The 16,141-nt window shown below is 45.7% G+C and overlaps 1 protein-coding gene across 1 annotated transcript in view; it reads left to right on the top strand.

Annotated features, from left to right (window-relative positions):
• Positions 1-834: 834 nt before the first annotated feature.
• Positions 835-16,141, top strand: part of LOC311139881 (filamin-C-like) — a gene marked incomplete at its 5' end in the record, with an annotated part of 16,283 nt that continues 976 nt past the window's right edge. The window contains 26 exons of the mRNA XM_084174873.1: positions 835-995; positions 1,296-1,456; positions 4,189-4,356; positions 4,521-4,644; positions 4,918-5,074; positions 6,275-6,464; positions 6,650-6,673; positions 6,825-7,072; positions 7,468-7,560; positions 8,022-8,121; positions 8,227-8,367; positions 8,465-8,593; positions 8,800-8,973; positions 9,233-9,394; positions 9,602-9,805; positions 11,003-11,155; positions 11,307-11,429; positions 11,702-11,977; positions 12,665-12,934; positions 13,138-13,275; positions 13,501-13,616; positions 14,160-14,292; positions 14,640-14,816; positions 15,063-15,281; positions 15,679-15,891; positions 16,030-16,141. The exon at positions 16,030-16,141 is cut by the window's right edge and continues 976 nt beyond it. Coding sequence (XP_084030999.1) covers positions 835-995; positions 1,296-1,456; positions 4,189-4,356; positions 4,521-4,644; positions 4,918-5,074; positions 6,275-6,464; positions 6,650-6,673; positions 6,825-7,072; positions 7,468-7,560; positions 8,022-8,121; positions 8,227-8,367; positions 8,465-8,593; positions 8,800-8,973; positions 9,233-9,394; positions 9,602-9,805; positions 11,003-11,155; positions 11,307-11,429; positions 11,702-11,977; positions 12,665-12,934; positions 13,138-13,275; positions 13,501-13,616; positions 14,160-14,292; positions 14,640-14,816; positions 15,063-15,281; positions 15,679-15,891; positions 16,030-16,141 — 4,166 coding nt within the window. The remainder of the gene's footprint in view (positions 996-1,295; positions 1,457-4,188; positions 4,357-4,520; positions 4,645-4,917; positions 5,075-6,274; positions 6,465-6,649; positions 6,674-6,824; positions 7,073-7,467; positions 7,561-8,021; positions 8,122-8,226; positions 8,368-8,464; positions 8,594-8,799; positions 8,974-9,232; positions 9,395-9,601; positions 9,806-11,002; positions 11,156-11,306; positions 11,430-11,701; positions 11,978-12,664; positions 12,935-13,137; positions 13,276-13,500; positions 13,617-14,159; positions 14,293-14,639; positions 14,817-15,062; positions 15,282-15,678; positions 15,892-16,029) is intronic.

Genomic DNA, 16,141 nt, shown 5'->3' with positions numbered 1-16,141 from the left:
AGTACGAGGAGAGGAGTAGAGAGAGTGGGAGGGGTTGATGGAATATAGGCCTGGCCTGGAGATACGAGAGGAGTTAGAGAGAGGTGGGAGGGGTTGATGTATATATAGGACAAGGGGAAAGAGAGCACACACTTTCAGATGACTTGGAAAAGGGAGAGAGAGAGAGAGACACACAGAACAGAAAGAAAGAGGGAGGATAAGGTAGAGAGGGGAAGAGAATGAGGGATGGAGCTAGGGAGAAAGGCGGAAAGTCGGAAAGGGAGAATGGCAAAAAAAAGCACGTTATAAAAATGAATGGAAGCAGCTGAAACTGCAACCGCTCAGAGAGAGAGAGAGAGAGAGAGAGAGAGAGAGAGAGAGAGAGAGAGAGAGAGAGAGAGAGAGAGAGAGAGAGAGAGAGAGAGAGAGAGAGAGAGAGAGAGAGAGAGAGAGAGAGAGAGGTGTGGGGGTTGTACGGTATTAATAGCCGGTGCCTGTCTACAGAGGGAGGGCAGATGGTTTTCCAATGATAGTGTGTGTCCTGTCCATGCCTCAGCCCGCTGGATTGGGGGACATAAATTCGCAACCTTGGCCTCTCTACCATGGACTTTTCATAAAGAAAGTCACAGACGCAGACGCAGACACAAACACACACACACGCATACGTTTTTTTGTAGCAGCTTAGTAATCTAATCAGTATTCCTCTAGTGATGGCCACAGTGATTTATTGTTGAGATTGGGTTTTTTGGAGGTCATACTGCTTTCAAAAGAAAGTGGTCCAATGTGCTTTTGTGTGTGTGTGTATGTGTACTGTCTTACTGTGTGTGTGTTTTCTCCCTGTGTGTGTGTTCAGGGATGCACTTGATTGAGGTGCTGTATGATGATGTGGCAGTGCCTAACAGTCCATTCCATGTCCCGGTAACGGAGGGTTGTGACCCCAGCCGTGTCAGAGCCTACGGTCCTGGTCTGGAGGAGGGCCTGGTCAACAAACCCAACCGCTTCACCGTGGAAACCAGGTACACACACTAACTTCCTTACTTACTTAATCATCATCATTACCATGTGGAACATAAGGCTTCCTTCAGAGATCGCCACTGTATCCTTCTGTCAATCTGTCCAGGGGGTACACACTGGGCACAAACTGGGGTGAAAATGAGATGGGTGAAATGGGGTGTAAGTAGGGTGAGAAAGGTTGAAAATGGTGTGGCAAAAATGAGATACTGGTTAAATTCAGCATTTAGGTAAACCATTCTTCTTCTCTCCTCCTCTTCACCATCCCTCTCTCTCTCTCCCTCTCTCCCTCCCTCCCCCTCTAGGGGTGCTGGTACAGGGGGTCTGGGCCTGGCCATCGAGGGTCCATCAGAGGCTAAGATGTCCTGTAAGGACAACAAAGATGGCAGCTGCAGTGTGGAGTACATCCCCTTCACCCCGGGAGACTACGACGTCAACATTACCTTTGGAGGCTTGCCCATCCCAGGTACTTTATGATGTCACTTCCTCTGAGAGCCCCTTCACTTCCTGTTGGAGAGAATTTAAACTATTCTTGATTGGTTGATAAAGAATGTTGATAGGGTCATAGAAGATGTTTTGCTTGGTCTAGGCTTTCAAAAAGGTATGCGTATCGATGTACACTAGACTTGTACAGTGGGGAAAAAAAGTATTTAGTCAGCCACCAATTGTGCAAGTTCTCCCACTTAAAAAGATGAGAGAGGCCTGTAATTTTCATCATAGGTACACGTCAACTATGACAGACAAAATGAGAAAACAAAATCCAGAAAATCACATTGTAGGATTTTTAAGGAATTTATTTGCAAATTATGGTGGAAAATAAGTATTTGGTCACCTACAAACAAGCAAGATTTCTGGCTCTCACAGACCTGTAACTTCTTCTTTAAGCGGCTCCTCTGTCCTCCACTCGTTACCTGTATTAATGGCACCTGTTTGAACTTGTTATCAGTATAAAAGACACCTGTCCACAACCTCAAACAGTCACACTCCAAACTCCACTATGGCCAAGACCAAAGAGCTGTCAAAGGACACCAGAAACAAAATTGTAGACCTGCACCAGGCTGGGAAGACTGCATCTGCAATAGGTAAGCAGCTTGGTTTGAAGAAATCAACTGTGGGAGCAATTATTAGGAAATGGAAGACATACAAGACCACTGATAATCTCCCTCGATCTGGGGCTCCATGCAAGATCTCACCCCGTGGGGTGAAAATGATCACAAGAACGGTGAGCAAAAATCCCAGAACCACACGGGGGGACCTAGTGAATGACCTGCAGAGAGCTGGGACCAAAGTAACAAAGCCTACCATCAGTAACACACTACGCCGCCAGGGACTCAAATCCTGCAGTGCCAGACGTGTCCCCCTGCTTAAGCCAGTACATGTCCAGGCCCGTCTGAAGTTTGCTAGAGTGCATTTGGATGATCCAGAAGAGGATTGGGAGAATGTCATATGGTCAGATGAAACCAAAATAGAACTTTTTGGTAAAAACTCAACTCGTCGTGTTTGGAGGACAAAGAATACTGAGTTGCATCCAAAGAACACCATACCTACTGTGAAGCATGGGAGTGGAAACATCATGCTTTGGGGCTGTTTTTCTGCAAAGGGACCAGGACGACTGATCCGTGTAAAGGAAAGAATGAATGGGGCCATGTATCGTGAGATTTTGAGTGAAAACCTCCTTCCATCAGCAAGGGCATTGAAGATGAAACGTGGCTGGGTCTTTCAGCATGACAATGATCCCAAACACACCGCCCAGGCAACAAAGGAGTGGCTTCGTAAGAAGTATTGCAAGGTCCTGGAGTGGCCTAGCCAGTCTCCAGATCTCAACCCCATAGAAAATCTTTGGAGGGAGTTGAAAGTCCGTGTTGCCCAGCACAGCCCCAAAACATCACTGCTCTAGAGGAGATCTGCATGGAGGAATGGGCCAAAATACCAGCAACAGTGTGTGAAAACCTTGTGAAGACTTACAGAAAACGTTTGACCTGTGTCATTGACAACAAAGGGTATATAACAAAGTATTGAGAAACTTTTGTTATTGACCAAATACTTATTTTCCACCATAATTTGCAAATAAATTCATTAAAAATCCTACAATGTGATTTTCTGGATTTATTTTTCTCATTTTGTCTGTCATAGTTGACGTGTACCTATGATGAAAATTACAGGCCTCTCTCATCTTTTTAAGTGGGAGAACTTGCACAATTGGTGGCTGACTAAATACTTTTTTCCCCACTGTATATACCACATGCTATAAGTATGGAATGAGAATGTTTTGCTTGGTCAGAGAGGAAGAGGTGAAGCGAGATGTTTACTCCGCCCAAAATCTGTCCACGAAAATAAGCCCACGAAGTGAGGAATATTTTGTATGGAGGTCAATGAGAGAGTTTAATCGCTAATTTGCTAGGTGAGGCTTATTTGATCGAATAGATGTTTCATAATGGCTAGGTTGTTACGAATGCACTGATATAAGTGGCATTTTGGCAACTTAAAAAACAACAACTTTATATCGGAGTTTTGCCTGTTGTCATAGAGATAGAGCATGGACATTGCCATTGATTGCTTCCCAATGACTGTATATATGAATGGACAAAACCATTGATCACGTGACACCATCCATTCCTATGTGAAGGCTCAATAGTGCTTTGAAGCCAAATGAAGTCCATTAAGATGGCGTCTCATGGAGACATAACATGCGCCGTTTGAGCTACTCCAGGAATTGATGTTGCAGGCTAGCTCAGTGCTAGCTCATTGAGTAACTCAATTTGAAGGCCGGCCGGGGTACTGCAGGCTGCCATTAGCAACTAAATTAACCTTTTAATTGATTCTGTGTTCAAGGACATACATCTGGTGTAGTAGAAGCAATAATTGGTACCATGATTGTATTTGAATTTCTATGGCCTGCTGTTCACACGCATATCTGCCCTCTCATTGGCTAGAATGGTCCCATCTGATCTCATCTTCTCCTGCCTGCCTTCCATCTTTGAGGACATGTATTTTCATTATTAGAGCTGTCACTCGAATATCTTGTCAATACAGGGCTCTGGGCCATGTATAGCACATGCTAAAAGTATGTAATGAGAATGTTTTGCTTGGTCTGGGCTTTCAAAGAGGTACATCATTTTTTAAACTTATCAATGTACACTTGAGCTGTATACCTATACGAATGTAATTCCATCTGACTCCTGCCTTTGTGTGTTGCAGGTAGTCCCTTCCGTGTGCCAGTGAGAGAGCTGGTGGACCCCAGTAAGGTGAGGTGTTCAGGCCCAGGGCTGGGTAGTGGAGTCAGAGCCCATGTTCCTCAGACCTTCACTGTGGACACCAGCAAGGCTGGCCTCGCCCCTCTGGGAGTGGTGCTGTATGGACCTACTGGTAAGAGGAGAGAGAAAGAGAGAGACACACCCACACACACACATACAGACACCCCCCTCCCACCACACACAAACCAAATGGCTTTCATTGGCTGTGAAGTTTTAACGTTTTAAGGCTTTAAACTTTTCAGACTGTGATCAATATTTCATTGCTTCCCGCCTCAGGAGTGGCTGAGCCAGTGAACATCACAGATAACAGGGACGGAACACACACAGCGACCTACACCCCAGCCAAGGACGGCCCGTACACTGTGTGTGTGAAGTACGCTGACCAGGAGGTCCCTCGCAGGTCAGAACAGCAGGAAGAGGAACCAAACAGTGATCACAGAGATACTTCTTTGATGTTTTCATCAAATCTTTGTACTGACTACATAATGTTTTCATCCCTCTCTCATTCTCTCTTGATCCTCCTTTTCTGTCTTGAAGTGGCAATTCAGTTGAACTGAAACATTTAAATCCTTGAGAGATTTAAATCTAATGTCTTGCTTGATCTTTCATAAACAACCGTTCAGTTGTGACACTCCTTTCTTTAAAAATATGTTCTTTCCCCCTCTATCTGCAGTCCGTATAAGATCAAGACATTGCCTGCTCATGATGCCAGTAAGGTGCGTGCCAGTGGGCCAGGTTTGAATGCCCAGGGTGTGCCCGCCAGCCTGCCCGTGGAGTTCACCATCGATGCCCGCGACGCTGGCGAAGGCCTGCTCACAGTGCAGATACTGGTGAGTCACCTTCGCCTCTGTCACTTCCTCTCTAGACAGGAAACTGTCATAGACTGTGACCTCAGACATTCACCTCCCTATTTAAAAGAGAAATTCCATTCCTTTTTCTTAAGATGATAAACATCTCTTCAATCTTGCTGTTATGATTCATGCTTATTACCAATTTGGATTTTCTACCTTATTTTCTTATTGTGTGTTTAATTTAAAAACAAAAACACCAACCCCCATGTCAAGTCAGCCCCTCCATCCATTCTACCCATTCCTTTCTCTCTGCCCCTCCCTGATCTGGGATGTGGTTGGGTTGTGGCTGTGATGTGTCTGCCTGTTGACTTGTCTGCAGGGTCCGGATGGGTGCAGGCGTGAGGCCTCAGTGCTGGTGGAGGACTGGGGCAGGAGGGTGTGGGAGAAGCATATAGTCAAGGGGACCATACCCTTCTGTATTCATAAGAAAGGCTCCGTAAGGCCTGCTCTTCCTTTTTCTGGCCTCTTCTCTTTCACCCCTCACGCTGTCTGCCGTCTCCCCTCGCCCTCTTGTTTCCTTTCGTCCCCTTCTTCCCTAGTCCCCTCCTTCTGTTGTCACTTGTCTTTTTTTGTACTTGCTGAGGACCCTGGGAGGAGTATTTTGTCTTCTCTATGTCTCTTTTCACTCTCCTCTCTTCTTACTGTGAGAGATGAGAGAAGCCAGTCTATGTAGGAGACCAAGGGATTGTATACCAGATAAAAAGGGATTGTAGACAAAACAACGCATAAACAAAGGATTCACTTGCTCCCTGGCTGAAACTTCACTGAAACAAGTTTGGTGCTGTGACAAGTTGGGACAGTACACATCAAAAACCTGGAGGAGAAACTGGGATCTTTTGGATGTGTGGAAGTGAACGTTTCTCCTAAGCAGTAGTACACAGTCCATGAAAGACAGACATTCTCTATCCCCTCAATGTCCCTCCTCCCCAGTCTGTGTGGACTGACCTCCATTGGGTTTGGCTAATTGGCTAATGTGGTTTTCTTTATCCCACTAACTGTAGAAAATGGCGCATTCCCAAACATAGCACCATCCATTCTCAAAGATAATCATTCCCATTGTTGCATTGTGCACAGCCATGTGTAGTGTTATATTGCAGAGATGACATACATAGACAATGTACAGTTTACATGAGTGCACACACACACACACACACTCATACCATGTTCCTATACATGTAGGACCCAGAAGGCAAGCCGAAAAAGGCCAATATCCGTGACAACAGAGATGGGACGTACACAGTGTCCTATGTACCAGACATGGCAGGGCGCTACACCATCACTATCAAGTATGGAGGAGATGAGATTCCCTACTCACCCTATCGTATCCATGCCCTGCCCACTGGAGACGCCAGCAAGTGTCTGGTCACAGGTCAGTGAGAGGACTCTCATATATGTCATATATCCTATCTATATGTATATTTATATCTATATCTATACTGTATGTATGTATCTATGAAGAAAGGAGGGTCTGGATAATCATTGCTCTGATGAAGTAGCTTGGGTGGGTTTAACCCATGAGGCACCATTAATGATGGTTTTATTTTCAATCTACAGTTTCCATTGGAGGACATGGATTGGGTGAGCATTTCTAAACATGATAATTCTTCTGAAAACTAGAATGCATACCAGTATATGTACAGCATATGATTATATTAACTTGATGTTAGGGATGACGGGATAGTTTCAGTAGTTTTGTATGGTCTCCTTACATGTCCATCATTCTCGACAGGTTCAGGCCTCGGGCCCACCATCCAGATCGGCGAGGAGACCGTCATCACCGTGGACGCAAAAGCTGCTGGGAAGGGAAAGGTGACCTGTAAGGTGTCAACGCCAGATGGGGCGGAGCTAGACGTGGACGTGGTGGAGAATTCCGACGGAACGTTTGACATCTACTACACGGCTCCGAAACCAGGAAAATACGTCATCACCATCCGCTTTGGAGGAGAACACATTCCAAACAGCCCCTTCCACGTGGTGGTGAGTATTTCCTGATATGATGAATCATGAGTACTGTAGTCCTTACCTGAATTTGTTGGGAAAGTGTAGTTTTCTTTGTCATAGTGTTACCATAAACGTGTTTCATTCATTGAATATGTTCTGTAACAATATGATATGACACTATGTGTGATCTCTACGCTGGTTCAGATACAGTAGGTTTGACTCATATCATATAACAGTAAATGTATTACATAGTTATATGATAACATAGGAGTTATGCATGGTGTGGCACTTACATGAGCCTACGATAATCCTTGGATGATTATTATAACTGTGTGTGCATGGTGATTTGTAAGTTACCCATAGAAATATGATTAGTAATTAGTCTATTTCTATGAAGTTTTCCTAAATGTGTGACTTACCCTCCCCACCAGGCCAGTGATACCATCCCTATAATAGAGGAACCGTGTGACAAGCTCCAGTTACAACAGCCCTACCAGGCCTACCAGGGCTACCCCCCTCACTGGGTACAAACCTACACCCCCCCCCCCCCCACTTACCTCCACCTCACCTCTACCCTCACCTTCAGCTTACCCACCTCCTTCATATCCCAACACCATGATTCCTACTTTACTTTCCATGCACATCTCAAAAACCTCTGTGTTGCTTGTCCTCAGATCCTGCTCGCAAACAATCATTGTATGTTCACTTCATTTTAGTTTTGCTTGTCTCCCCTATGGCGACGGCCATTGAGTTTGTAAGTGTCTGTTTTGTGTGCATGAGAAGCTTTCGCATTGCTTTCACTGTTTTTCTTTCAGCTTATCTTCATATCTCTCAGGCCTTTAAAGCCTGGACTCTCGCCTGTCCTGTCTGCCCAGAGTCAAGGCCTATGCCTGGGCTGTGCTTTCACCTCCATCCCCTCGTACTGTCCCTGAGCAGAGACATAGACCAGAATGCTAATGTTAATTTAACCATTTCCCTTTCATAGGCCACAGAGGAGCCCGTCACCCCCGGCGATATCATGGAGCCTATGCTCCGCCCCTTCAACCTGGTCATTCCGTTCACCGTTCAGAAGGGAGAGATCACAGGTGAGATTTAACTGATGTCTGACAAGTCTGTGTGTGTGTGTAGTGTTTACTGTGATGTGTATGATAATAACTTACCTGTGTATGTGTGTGTGTGTGTGTTTCCAGGTGAGGTGCGTATGCCCTCAGGTAAAACAGCCCGTCCTAACATCACAGACAACAAGGATGGGACAGTCACAGTTAAGTACGCCCCTACAGAGAAAGGCCTGCACGAGATGGACATCAAATACGACGGAAACCACATCCCAGGTACACATTGCAGAGAGAAACACACATGCACACACAGAGTATAATTCCATACAGGAAGTAGATCTATAATTGGTAATTTAATGCTGTTCCATCACAGGAAGTCCCCTCCAGTTCTATGTAGATGCCATCAACAGTGGTCATGTGACAGCCTATGGTCCTGGTCTGAGTCACGGCATGGTCAACAAACCTGCTACCTTCACCATTGTCACCAAGGATGCAGGGGAAGGTAAGGAACTGAACCAAATCATACCATACTGATTTGTGCCAAACACTACTGTGCTATGGTCCATTCTCAAAGTCTTCAATCCCTTTCCCCTGCTTGATTTTCCTCCATCCCTCTCTCACCCCTTCTGTCTCCCTCTACATTCCCCTATCTCTCCTCTCTTCTGGTATTCCTACTACCTCTCTTCCTCTCTCTCCTCTCATGTCTAGGTGGTCTCTCCCTGGCGGTGGAGGGTCCCTCTAAGGCAGAGATCAACTGTAAGGATAATAAGGATGGAACCTGTACTGTGTCCTACCTTCCCACTGTACCAGGAGACTACAATATCATCGTCAAGTTTGATGACAAACACATCGCCGGCAGCCCCTACACTGCCAAGATCACAGGTACTGACTCTGTGTGTGTGTGTTTGTGTGAGAGAGAGAGAGAGAGAGAGAGAGAGAGAGAGAGAGAGAGAGAGAGAGAGAGAGAGAGAGAGAGAGAGAGAGAGAGAGAGAGAGAGAGAGAGAGAGAGAGAGAGAGAGAGAGAGAGAGATGCAACAAGGCTAGAGAAAGCCAAAAGTTGTATTCATTAAATGCATGATTTTGTTTTCATTTTCTCTCTTTCATTCTCTTTGTTCTCTTCTGTCCTTCTCTCCCCTGTAGGAGATGACAATATGAGGACATCCCAGCTCAACGTCGGCACGGCAACAGACGTGTCATTGAAGATCTCAGAGACAGACCTGAGCAGTCTGACAGCGAGCATCAGAGCACCGTCGGGCAACGAGGAACCCTGCCTGCTCAAGAGACTGCCAAATCGACACATCGGTGAGCCACTCGCCAGGCCTGGCTCCCAAAGCATTGGTAGAGTTTATGAATATATTATTTATTCAGTAACACCTATTTTTTCTCTTGAAAGAGACCTGGTAAGATAGCAGCATGGGTAAACTTGTGTATGTTTAAACCAGAAAGACTCACAGATATAGTCATTCCATTTACCTGATTGCGTTCTCCTCTATCCATCCTCCCCTCCAGGTATCTCATTCACTCCTAAGGAGGTAGGGGAGCATGTTGTGAGTGTGAAGAAGAACGGGACGCACGTAACCAACAGCCCCTTCAAGATCATGGTGGGCCAGTCAGAGATCGGGGACGCCAGCAAGGTCAAGGTGTTTGGCCAGGGACTGGTGGAGGGACACACCTTTGAGGTGGCTGAGTTCATAGTGGACACCAGGAACGCAGGTAGGGTGTTTTCGTTGGTATTCATTGTGACAAGTTCACTATTGAACATAATAGAGGGTTAAGATAATATTAGACTTTATACGTTCAGAAGTTTTAAGTTCGTTTTTGCTATGTATGCACTGTAAAGGGGTTGCCGTGAATTTGACAGTAACTTACAGGCAGCTCATTGGCAAGTAAGTTACTGTATTTCATATTGCAGTACACCTACAGTTATCTAAATACTGTATCAAAGCAAGTACTGTGTAATGACACACAGTACAATAATCGTAATGAATGAATGGATGGATGGATGAAATTCATTGAGGGGATTAGGGTTTGTATTTGACAGTATTTTATTGTAATTTCATGGGATTGGTGCGAGCAGATTGGCTGCTAGGTAAAATGTTTACACATTACAGTATATTAATGAATATTTGGTGTTTTGTATCACTTGCACTTCTAGAGGCCTTAACAAAAACTTCCAAACTAGCAGCAACTACACTGCAAAACAGACCAAAAGGACATGGCAAAATGCTCAACCATTTAAGATTCAAGACTTCCTTCCACTCCAATCTGTGCCCTATACATTTTAAATTGATGGGGCACAAATCCTATATCCAAGTTAAATCAGCATTTTCACTAATGGATGCAACAAATATAGCCACTTACAAGGCACGCCTCAAAATATGTTAATGATCCAGAATCAACAATACCATGCATCCACTAGTAGTCAAAAGCTGTTTGGTGCTCAAAAAATCCAGTATGGTACTGTATTCTGTGGGAGATAATTACAGTACACTGTAAAAACCGTAACTTGTTTTTGCGGTAAGTGCTTTCTTTACTTGTACTGTATGTACTGTTAAACCAAAGTTTCTTTGGAGTTTACAACAACATACTGTACGTTTCTTATTATATTTTTTTACAGTAATTTACAGGTAACAGGCTGCCAGTAAGTTACCGTAAAAACAAGTTATGGTTTTTATAGTGTACCATTCAGTAAAATGTTTCATAGTATTTTACTTTTGATAATACCCTAAATGACTGTATAAATTAAAATGTTATTTTACAGTGTGGATATGATTTTGGGGAAAATGTTCTGGTGTAACCAACACTCCTCTTCTACTGTACCATCTTTCTCCCCTTCTCTCTCCTCTTTCATCTCTCTACTCTTCTCATATCTCTCTCTTTCCCTCTCTCCCTCCCTCTTCTCTCTGTCAGGTTATGGTGGTCTGGGTCTGTCTATCGAGGGTCCCAGTAAGGTGGATATTAACTGTGAGGATGTGGAGGATGGTACCTGTAAGGTGACCTACTGCCCCGCTGAACCAGGAAATTACATCATCAACATCAAGTTCGCAGACCAGCACGTCCCAGGTGAGTTCAGGGGGCCTCAGGCGGCCTCAGGGGTGTCTTACAACATGCCAGTATACAATTCAGCTCTTATCTAAACAGACATATCTTTGTATGGGTGGTTTTTTATTTTTGTCTGATTTGCCTGACTGGCTGTGATTGGTCTATCCCACAGGAAGTCCTTTCACGGTGAAGGTGTGTGGTGAGGGCAGGATGAAGGAGAGCATCACCAGGAAGAGGCATGCTCCATCCATTGCTACTGTGGGCAGCACCTGTGACCTCAACCTCAAAATACCAGGTGAGAACCGCCACGACCGCTACGGTCATGTTATGGCCTGTGTGTGGTCCAGGAGTGGGATTCCAAAACGCCCGCTGGCTCTCCTCCTTTCTATCTATCGTCCCTCCTTTTCTCTTGTCTTCCTCTCCTTGCACAGTCACATGCTTTCACATACCTTTATTACACACTGTTATGACCCCTTGGTTGGCCTTCCAAGTTCTATTTTCATCTCTTGCTCTTCCTTTCTCTTTCCCTCCCTCCTCCTCCTCCTTCCACCCTTCCTCCCTCTGTAGGTAATTGGTTTCAGATGGTGTCGGCCCAGGAGCAGCATACGCGTACGTTCACGCGCAGCAGTCACACATACACGCGCACGGAGCGCACAGAGATTAGTAAGACACGGGCTGGGGAGACCAAGCGGGAGGTGCGTGTAGAGGAGAGTACCCAGGTCGGGGGAGACCCCTTCAGGGACGTGTTTGGAGAATTCCTGGGGAGTCAGAGTCTCACAGGCTTCAGTGGGATACCAGCCACTACCAGACAGCCTCAAGAGGGTGTGTGTGTGACACAAGAGGGTGTGTGAGGCCTGTCTAATGCCAATTAATTGATTCAGAATGTGTGTGTGTGTGTTTTGTGTTAAGTGTCCAGTTTGGCTATGTCTTTTTGTTTTAATCCAGAATAGTAAATACATCTAGAATACAAATGTATGTCAAATTACTGCTTGATGCAATGATGTATGCAATTAGTCCATATCCATTTTATACGTCTGGAGTTAACATGCACGTGTCGGGATATGAATGAATGTATGAATGTGTGTGTTGGATTGAGTCGCTCCATGTTCCTCCCGTTGTCCCAGATTGGAAATTATAGGAGGGCGTTTTAAAGGAGAGCGGAGAGCTGGAAAATCTGAGCAGTTCATGGTTGTCAACTCTGTGACCCAGCCATCTTACTCTGACATCACACAGAGACAGAGACTGATCCACACACAGCTGTATCCACATCTCAGTCTGACTAACCTCATACACATTCTCTCTGATTCTCTCTGATTCTCCACTGCCCCTATTGACAACCTGAGCGTTTGAAGAGTGAACAGTATTTTGAAGTGTTTTGTCTGATGCATTTCTCTCTCTCCGCCCCCCTTCTATTTCTGTCCCTTTCTCCTCCTCCTCTCTCTCTTTCTCCATCCCTCTCCCATATCTTTCTCTCTCCCCTACCTTCTCTATCTTTCCCTCTTTCTTTTATCTCTCCCTCCTCCCCTCCAGGTGACCAGGGAACCAAGGAGATGACGGCCCAGGTGACCAGTCCGGGAGGTAAGACGGAGGATGCAGAGATCATTGATGGCGAGGACAGCACCTACAGCGTCCGCTTCATCCCCCAGGAGATGGGCCCCCACACGGTCAACGTCAAGTACCGTGGCCAGCATGTCCCCGGGAGCCCCTTCCAGTTCACCGTGGGGCCCCTGGGAGAGGGAGGGGCACACAAGGTCCGGGCCGGGGGCACAGGGCTGGATAGAGGAGTGGCTGGAGTGGCAGGTAGGTTGGCTGAGGGGGGCAGTAGAGGTTTCTTAGAAAGTGATTGGCAGGGTATGAAGCTTCTGAAGAGGAAAGCCTTGCCTTGTCAGTCATTCACTAAATGTAGGATTATATTGGGCTTTTGATCAAGATAATGAATCTATCCATATGCTTATTTCCCTTTTGTATATACGGTATAACTGAGTGTCTCTGTTCCTCTGTAGCTGAGTTTAGTATCTGGACCAGAGAGGCTGGTGCAGGGGGTCTGTCCATCGCTGTAGAGGGGCCCAGTAAGGCAGAGATCACCTTTGAAGACAGGAAGGATGGATCCTGTGGAGTGGCGTATGTGGTGCAGGAACCAGGTAAGACCAACATATTATACACACTACATGAATCCAACGTACACAACAATATACTAGACATATTCTACACCTGAAATCATAAGGTTGACTATCTGCCTTCTCTCTCTCTCTCTCTCTCTCTCTCTCTCTCTCTCTCTCTCTCTCTCTCTCTCTCTCTCTCTCTCTCTCTCTTTGTTTCTCTCTTTCTCTCTCTCTCTCTCTCTCTCTTTCCCTTTCACTCTTCAGGTGACTATGAGGTGTCCATTAAGTTTAATGATGAGCACATCCCAGACAGTCCCTTTATAGTCCCCATCGCCACTCTGTCTGATAACGCACGCCGCCTTACCGTCACCAGCCTACAGGTTAGAACACACACACACATATTTTTATACTCCGGACTCCGACGTTGCACAAGCATTTCGCTATACCCGCAATAACATCTGCTAAATACGTGTATGCGACCAGTAACATTTGATTTGATTTGACAGTGGATGCTGAGGTTGCAGACCTTATTCTGATGTCTACCATTATTAGCATCTTCATTACTGAGGACTGAAATGGTATTATACAGTGGGCAGAGTTCACTGCTATATGAATAGACACACCTCTCATAACCTCTTCTTAGATCTAAACCGGAGATGGAACGTCATCTATATTTGAGTTGTACATGAATTTAGATTTGGTATGAATAGTTTTATTAGTGGATAGATTTGGCATGCTACTCTGAAATCTATATGCAGGCAGTGTGTGTGTGTGTGTGTGTGTGTTCAGGTTGGGGAGTGAGAGGGTTGGATAATTATTATTAGCTGCTTCTGCTATAGAGGAAATGTGTTAGCCCACACCCCCTCATCAGTCTGACCACATGGGGCTTATTATATCATTACCTTTAACCTTTGTGATTGAAGGAGATGGGGTTGAAGGTGGGCCAGGAGGCGTCATTCGCGGTGCAGTTGAACGGGGCAAGGGGGTTGATAGATGCTAAGGTTCACACCCCGTCCGGAGCTGTAGAGGAGTGCTACGTTACTGAGCTGGACAGTGGTAAGACATAGCCTGCACAAACTGACAATACACCAACTCACAACTATACAGTACAGAAAATATCCAAGATACTGCCTTATCCACCAGATTAATTTAATTTGTCTGATAATTAAGAAAATACATACAGCCAAGAACCAGCAATACATGCAGTAGTAGCATTTTACAGTACAGTACATGTAGTAGTAGCATTTTACAGTACAGTCCATGCAGTGGTAGTATTTTACAGTAAAGGGCTAGTACAACCAAAGCACCAGGTGCTTATCCTACATAATAAAGAAGTTCATCTCGATTGCATGTCTTGCTAACTGAAAGGTTCAGTAAGTAAATTGTGACATGTCGGCCTGCAGACCAGCATGCCATCCGGTTTATCCCGAGGGAGAACGGGGTCCACTCCATCGAGGTGCGTTTCAATGGGAGCCACATTCCCGGTAGTCCCTTCAAGATCCGCGTGGGAGAGATCGGACAGGTCGGAGACCCAGGAATGGTGTCTGCCTTCGGACCTGGGCTGGAAGGAGGAACCACAGGTATGAGGAACATTGTGTCGTACACACACAAACACATACAATAAGGTACACAAATACGGTATGTGTCCATTATAATTTTTACACAGTTCAGTCATTTGATCATTTCAAATACCCAAAGAAGGCCTATAGGCTATAAGGAAAAAGACACAAAATGTATAAATGACCAATACTGGCTCACATGCCCCTCCTAACTCACCTCTGATTGGATGTTTTCCCTGTCCATCTCTGTCCCCGCCCCTCCTGTAGGCATGCCATCAGATTTTGTAGTGAACACGTGTAATGCGGGGTCGGGTGCTCTGTCAGTGACCATCGACGGGCCATCCAAGGTCAAGATGGACTGTCAGGAGTGTCCCGAGGGTTACAAAGTCACCTACACACCCATGGCCCCCGGCAGCTATCTCGTCACCATCAAATACGGAGGACCATCCCACATCGTAGGCAGCCCCTTCAAGGCTAAAGTCACAGGTAAGTCCTCTATAGAGCAACGCTAACCAAACTCTAATGTTTGAGTGTTGAGTCTAGTATGTGTTGATGTAGAGATGTCAAGTGTGTGTGTGTGTGTGTGTACTGGTCTACTAAAGAGCCCTCAGACCTTGTGGGGGCTTGGTGCAATGAGTTAGAAGAGCCCCTAGCCTCCACACCATCCTATTATATTTGACATTCTGTGTTTGTCCAGAGGGCTCCTAAGCTGTGTGTGTTTATGTTTCATATGAGGAGAGATTATGCAACACGCAAGTTGTGATTATAGTTCTTATGCAACCCCACTTATGCAACCCCGCTCTCGCTCTCGCTCTCGCTCTCCCCCTCTCTCTCTCTCTCTCTCTCTCTCTCTCTCTCTCTCTCTCTCTCTCTCTCTCTCTAGGTGCTCGTCTCTCTGGTGGTCACAGTCTACATGAAACCTCGTCCGTTCTTGTGGAGACAGTAACCAAGTCATCATTGTCGTCGTCGTCGATGGGCGTGGCCTACGGCCCTAAGTTCTCTTCGGACACCAGTAAGGTGGTCTCCCGGGGCACCGGCCTATCAAAGGCCTTTGTAGGGCAGAAGAACACCTTCACAGTGGACTGCAGCAAAGCAGGTGAGAGGGGAGGGTCAGACACACATGCAGACACACACGCAGACACACACGCAGACACACAAATGCACCCACGTACAAAGTATACACGCACATACACTCACACAAATACTTAATATTGCCGTATTTCTTCCCATATAGGAACTAACATGTTGATGGTGGGGGTACACGGACCCAAGACCCCGTGTGAAGAGGTCTATGTTAAACACATGGGCAACAGGATGTACAACGTCACCTACACCGTCAAAGAACA

This window comes from Coregonus lavaretus, assembly GCF_964263955.1.
Source record: "Coregonus lavaretus genome assembly, chromosome: 13".
Lineage (NCBI taxonomy): Eukaryota > Metazoa > Chordata > Actinopteri > Salmoniformes > Salmonidae > Coregonus > Coregonus lavaretus.
This window is presented reverse-complemented; position numbering and strand designations above follow the sequence as displayed.